We start from the raw sequence: 6,476 nt of genomic DNA, 5'->3' as shown, positions 1-6,476 counted from the left end.
AACCATAATAAACCATGGCAATAAGGAATAAGGAAAAAGCAATAAGGAAAAAGGATTAGTTGACAAGTAACTTCAATACCCATAATCACAAAGATAGTATTGTAACTTATATTTTATTTGGTAGCAGCCATGTTAAGTTACCTAAAGAGCATATGCAGAAGAACTAATTTAGATACAATAATGACCAACAATTCAATCCTTGTTAATGCCTCCACAACCTATACAGAAAGCCTCTACCAGCCCATTACCACATAGAATAGGCAACTTGGGTGCAAGCCCATTTTGGCAGTTAACAGGTGTGTATGTGGCCTTCACGGGGTTGTGCCCGAGCAGTTAAAACATGTGGCAATAAGTGCAGATGTTCTCAAAGAATAGGTAAAGATCTATTCTTGGTTATAACATTTTTCAATTCAACCATCACAGATAGTTCAATTATTTAACTCAACAACCAAAAGTCAGCCCATGAAAGAGTCATTGGAATCAATCAGTACCAACCATACATATAGTTGGACTTGACTTGGCTCATTAATTGTCAAGTTAAAATCAGATGATGGATTTAGGTTTTTCACTTCAAAGCTTGATTCCGAAAATGTGCCTGGCTTTTGTTGTTGTTCTGCTTCTAATCATGATCGCCTCCTCATTCCTCAGAAAAGTGCAAGCTCAACATGGTCAGCTTCCACCAGGTCCTATGCCTCTCCCAGTTTTAGGATCACTTCTTTCTCTCAGGAATCCGCTGCACCGTCACTTTGCAAGCCTCACAAAGATCTATGGACCCATAATCCATATCAAGCTCGGGCTTGTGTCTTACATAGTTGTGAACAGCTCTGAGATGGCCAGGGAGGTCCTGAGAGCTCATGATGTGGAGTTTGCTTACAGGCCACTTTCAAAATTCGGAGAATACTTCAGCTTCGGATGGAAAGATGTTGTGCTTGCTCCTTATGGAGAGTCCTGGAAGAACCTGAAGATGATCACGGCTCGACACTTGCTGAATCCCAGCAGGCTGGATGCTGCTGCTGCTTACCAAGAATCTGAAATGGCGCTCGTGGTCAAAGATATTGGACGTCTTGCCACCGCCTCCAAAGTCATCAATCTCAAACATTTCATTGGTAAGTTTGTCTCTGGTGCGTTCTGCCAGGTTCTCTTTGGAAAGAGAGATGTGCCGGTTGTGGATTTGATCAGCCTGATTGAGAAGCAAACCCTGAGCATCAATGTCGGGAAGTTCATACCGCCACTTGATTGTCTTGATCTCCATGGAGTGAACCGGAGAATGAGGGATGATCTGATGCCAAAGTTGGAGTCTCTTCTTGCTGGTATTATCCAAGAACACAAACAGTGCAAACTCGACATTGAATCCTCGGGCAAGAAATTCATTCCCAAGGACTGGACGGATGTGCTTCTGTCTCTGCAAGACGATGCTGATAATAATCTCTCAGATATATCAATTATGGCCCTCGTCACTGTAAGTATCCGCAAAGTTCTCCATGGACAGTTTTCTAATCAGGGCTATGTCGGATGTTTGTTTCAGGACCTGGTTGTAGCGGGAATTGACGACATGAAGGGAGCTGTAGAGTGGGCGATGGCAGAAGTGATTCAGAATCCCCCTGTCATGCAAAAAGCGCAGGAAGAAATCCAAGAGGCAATCGGGACCGAGCGCCTCCTAAGGCCTTCAGATGTCCCCGGCTTGCCTTACATGCACGCAATCCTGAAAGAGGTGTTGCGACTTCATCCAACAGGCCCACTTGGAGTCCCTCATTTTAATCCCAAGGAAGCTGTTCTAGCTGGCTACAAGATCCCGAAAGAGTCCACTGTGCTCATCAACATCTGGGCAATTGGACGAGATCCAAAACACTGGCTTGACCCAGAAGACTTCCGTCCTGAACGCTTTCAAGGAACGGAGATCAAGGTGGTCGGACAAGAAGCGCAGCTGGAGATGATCCCATTTTCTGCTGGACGCAGGATGTGCCCGGGGCATCCAGTTGCTGTTCGTTTCATCCCCTTTGCAGTTGCAAGCCTGATTCATGCCTTTGATTGGAGCCTTCCACCGGATCAAAACTCGGTCGACCTGATGGAGAAGGGTGGTACAATCGCAAGCAAGCTGGCTTCAGAGCTAACAGCTGTCGCAAGTCCCCGGTTGAGCTGCAAATCTCTGTATGAATGAGGAATTCAACTGCCGGACTATTATATATCAGTGCGCTGATCCAAACATATCCAGTCTTTGACTTGAATGACAATCGTTTTCCGGAGCCACTGGCACCAATATTCCTTTGGTTCTGGTGGTACCTTCCTATCTGTGTTGAGCTTGCGATTTTCCGAAGAATGAGGAGGCGATGATTAGAAGCAGAAGAACAAGAACATCCAGCCACATTTTTGGAATTAACATCCTTGCAGGAGGATACGACGTATGGCTACACCAGTTTCCGGATCTCCCCTGGGCCATACGAGCACACGTTCCATGAAGGTCATGATCAAGTGGTCCTGGGCCAAGGCCGATTAACTACAACCACCGTTCTCGTATACGCGCAGAGCTGTCAAACCATTACTCTTTTTTTCATTTACATTGAAGTGAGTGAAGAAAAATTAAACTGGCAAGAAATAAATACCCGTAGGTTCTTGAAAGTTTGCAAAACTTACTTCCATGTGTTGAAGAACATCTCCAAGCCCAGGGAGAACGTGATGTGATCTTACACTGTGTCAAGATTGGTAAGCATCTTGCCCCTAAAACTTTATTGTTTCTATTGTTAACATTGAGTTGCAAGGAGCTCCATGCAGCACAAGCAATTGCAATTGTATCTCTCAACTGGTGCCATGTTTTCGTAAAACATACTTAAAGCAGTCTCACAAGTTCTTAAAAGAAACAAATTTCACAGCAAAGAGTAGGGTTTGTTGCGTGCATTCATGAGTTTGGCAGTTACTGTTGCCACAAGCAAATTCACCATCGTAACTAGCAAATCTAGTGCTCTTCCCACAACCTTGGAATCTCTCGGTCTTGTAGCATCCTCCAATAGCAAGCTCTGCACCATTGCACACGGTGAAGCTCATCCTGTCAAAAACTTTCCTGTACAAGAGCGTTGACCACCATTGTCTCCAACTCGAGCTCTTGGTTTGGCAACATGAAATCCCGATGAGCGGCCTTACACTGGCTGAGGCGTGCCAGATTCGCATAGCACCTGGGCGATTATGATCTTGTCCGGATGATCGATCTTGGAGAAGATCTCCATAGCGTCTTGGATGTGGCCCAGCGTCTTGGATGTTCTAATTGTGTGCTACCAGTTGCGAGCGGTTGCGAGCATGCATTTGCTATAGCTATTGAGCTTTCTTGACGATCGAGCAGAGGCTTAGATCCGATCCAGTCGTGCTTTTATCTACTCCACAACTTATCAGCCTTCCTTTTTGAGCAGCTTCTTCGGCATAGCCCGCTTCATTGATCCTCCCGCGACTCCCAAAGCTTTTCACCTGTGCTGTGGACATAGCGACGTCCCAATCGATCCCACGCGCAGGCAAACTTGCAAATTCACTGGGCATAAGCATCGATCATCGCCACCAGATCTTTCTGTAATTTTTTCCAGCCAGTCAACCTTCCTGCAGCGATCCATACTTCCTCGCAATCTATGTGGCGAAATCCCTGAAAGGCCACTCCTCCAGCGTTACACCAGGCTAACGAACGCTACCTTGTGTCCGGCTTCATCCACCTCCTCGCTGCAAGGATGGGCCGCAATCTTGAAGCCCCAAGAGAAGACGTTTTTCTCGGCGATGGCATCGAATGCCCCGCGCTTGTCGTGCGCTTGCCATACATGTCCACCAGAGGATTGCCGATACTGGTGGGCGAGTGGCGGCCATGGAATTGCAGCCGCGCTTGCATGCGTCCCACATTTCGACACAAGGGCCCCAAACTCCACCGCATCGATCGCAATGTCCGTGCTCCTGGACGCAAGGTTTCATCGAATTCTTCCATCGAATGCTGGAGCCGGACGACTTGGTCCACTCCACCGCGCTCCAATCATTCGCCATAGTGACAGCTGAGATGTTCTGGACTTCTGGATCGTCTCCTCCAAGCGCTCTTTCAGGATCCACGAGCAAATCTCTTTGGGCGGATTTGATTGGAAGGGTTTGTTGGGGAACTTGCTTCTCCAGATGTATGTAAAAAGGTGTGGACGACTAACGCTCGAGGCCAGCACGGTTTCAAGATACCTGGACCTGACGAATGTTGGAATATTTAACGTACGCCGAGGGAGATTCTAGCGCTCTTCCCACAATCTTGGAGGCCATCTCTCGGTCTCCTTGCGTGTAGCATCCTCCAAGCAAGCTCTCCACCATCGCGCACGGAAGCAATTCCTCGCTTTTGCGAGAAGAGCTAGACTCCCCAATCTCTTGCGCGTGCTTGAGCATCCCAGCCCGTCCGAGAAGATCAACCATATGAACCAGATGACTCTGGGACGCCACCAAGCTGTGATCTTGCTCCATGCTGTAGAAACAGTACGCTGCATGATCGATCAAGCCCGAGTGGCTGCAAGAGCTCAAGATACTGATGAAAGTCACTTGATTCGGCTCCACTCCTCGCTGCTGCATCCTCTGGAACAGTTCCATCGACTCGGAGCTCCGGCCGTGCTGGGCGTAAGCCGAGATCATGGCAGTCCACGAGACGATGTTCCTGGACTGCAAACTCATCCTGTCGAAAACTCTCCTGGCCTCGTCCAGGCTCCCACACTTCGCGTACATGTGTACAAGAGCGTTCGCCACCATTGTCTCCGACTCGAGCTCTTGGTTTGGCGACACGAAATCCCGATGAGCGGCCTTGCACTGGCTGAGGCATGCCAGGTCCGCGTAGGCATCCAGCACCTGCGCGATTGTGATCTTGTCCGGATGATCCATCTTGGAGAAGATCTCCAGAGCGTCTTGGATGTGGCCTGATCTTGCATATCCCATGATCATGGAGCTCCACACCACTGCATCTCGTTTGTCTGTCGGTAGTCCTTCGAAAGCGCTCCTCGCAAGGCCGAGCCTCTGGGACTTGGAGTACGAGTTGATAAGTGCTGCTACCACGACTGGATCGGATCCAAGCCCCAAACTGGTCGCTCGATCATGAAGAAAGCTCGTTTGTAGCAATGCATGCTCGCAACTGGTAGCACACGCAGTTAAAACAGTCGCCAACGTGAACGTATCAGCCTTACCACCTTCCAGATCCATCTTTTTCAGCACGAACAGAGCTTCTTCAGGATTGCTGGTCTCGGCATAAGCCCATACCATGGCATTCCAGAGCACCAAGTCGAATCTACAGAGTCGAAATCTCTCAAACACCTCCTCAGCTTCATTGATTCTCGCGTGACTTCCAAAGCATTTCACCAGTGCTGTAGCAACAACTAGATCGTCCCTGGTCGAAACATCTCCTCCAGTAGAACACAGATACTCCATGGCTCTCGAGCTGATCGTGTTTATCATGCCTGTGCTAAACCCAGACTTCGAAGAGCTCGACAATCCCTGAAGGAGAGCAACCAACGTAAAGCTGCTTGCTCGGAAACCTTGCTGTTCCATCTCTCGGAAAACTTGAATTGCTTCCGTGATCTTTTGGTTCTGAGAGAGGCAGAGGATCATCGCAGTCCACATCCCCACGTCCTTGTTCCCTGAGAAATTCTCAAACACAGCCACTGCTTTCTCTGGATTTCCGCAGCGACTGTAGCAACGCACCAATGCAGTGGACATGGCAACGTCCCATTCGATCCCATCCCTCACTACACAAGCATGTATCTCTTCTCCATCGACCAGATCGTCACAGCATGAAAGAAGCGTCGTGTAGGTGACTTTGTCCGCTTGCAAAGGCATCCTCTCGTAAATTGCAAATGCCTCTTTGCATTGCCCGCACTGGGCATGAGCATCGATCATCGCGTTCCAGGCCACCAGATCTTTCTGTCCAAGACTCTCAAAAAAATTTCCAGCCATTCGGCCTTCCTGCAGTGATCCATACATCCTCAAAAGCTCTGTGGCAATCTGCAAATCCCTGCTAAGCCCACACTCCTCGAGGAGCGATCGAACAAGGTTGCCATGCGCCAGCGTCAAGCAAGACCTCACCAGTCTAAGGAACGCCACCTTGTCCGGTTTCACTCCCTCCAAGCACATCTCCCGAAGAACCTTAAATCTCTCATCCGTGCTAGCATAGGCCGCGATCAAGAAGCCCCAAGAGAAGACGTTCTTGTCGGCGATGGCATCAAATGCTGTGCGCGCGTCGTGCGCGCTGCCGCATTTGCCATACATGTCCACGAGAAGATTACCGATCCTGGTGGGCGAATGTCGGCCATGGAATCGCAGCTGCGCGATCAGGGCGTGCAAGCGCTTGCCTGCTTCCAGGGCATTGGATCTGCCACATCTTGACACAAGAGCCCCAAACTCCTCTGCGTCCAGCGGAAGAAGCATTTTGGACTTAGAGTTGACCATTCGCCCATAAGTTATCCACTTACGTGGCATTTAGTAAAGGTTGCTTAATT

General features: G+C 49.0%; 3 protein-coding genes across 3 annotated transcripts; 2 read left to right on the top strand and 1 right to left on the bottom strand.

Moving 5' to 3' along the window:
- The first annotated feature begins 589 nt into the window (after positions 1–589).
- LOC112348254 (cytochrome P450 750A1-like) lies at positions 590–1,419 on the top strand. The gene is made up of 2 exons (XM_024680432.1): positions 590–1,290; positions 1,410–1,419. Exons 1-2 carry the CDS (start codon positions 590–592, stop codon positions 1,417–1,419), a joined length of 711 nt encoding a protein of 236 aa, XP_024536200.1.
- On the top strand, positions 1,415–2,285 carry LOC112349974 (cytochrome P450 98A8-like). Its single transcript, XM_024685321.1, has 2 exons — positions 1,415–1,459; positions 1,526–2,285. The coding sequence occupies exons 1-2, from the start codon at positions 1,445–1,447 to the stop codon at positions 2,156–2,158; spliced, it is 648 nt and encodes a 215-aa protein (XP_024541089.1). The 5' UTR covers positions 1,415–1,444; the 3' UTR covers positions 2,159–2,285.
- Positions 2,286–3,644: 1,359 nt separating this feature from the next.
- LOC9630461 (pentatricopeptide repeat-containing protein At5g27110) lies at positions 3,645–6,426 on the bottom strand. Its single transcript, XM_002961499.2, has 2 exons — positions 4,223–6,426; positions 3,645–3,921 (listed from the first exon to the last, which is right to left on the bottom strand). The coding sequence occupies exons 1-2, from the start codon at positions 6,424–6,426 to the stop codon at positions 3,645–3,647; spliced, it is 2,481 nt and encodes an 826-aa protein (XP_002961545.2).
- Positions 6,427–6,476: the final 50 nt, after the last annotated feature.

Source organism: Selaginella moellendorffii, unplaced genomic scaffold (genome assembly GCF_000143415.4).
Source record: "Selaginella moellendorffii unplaced genomic scaffold, v1.0 SELMOscaffold_1, whole genome shotgun sequence".
Lineage (NCBI taxonomy): Eukaryota > Viridiplantae > Streptophyta > Lycopodiopsida > Selaginellales > Selaginellaceae > Selaginella > Selaginella moellendorffii.
Note: the sequence above shows the minus strand (reverse complement) of the source record. Positions and strands in the feature narration are given on the sequence as shown.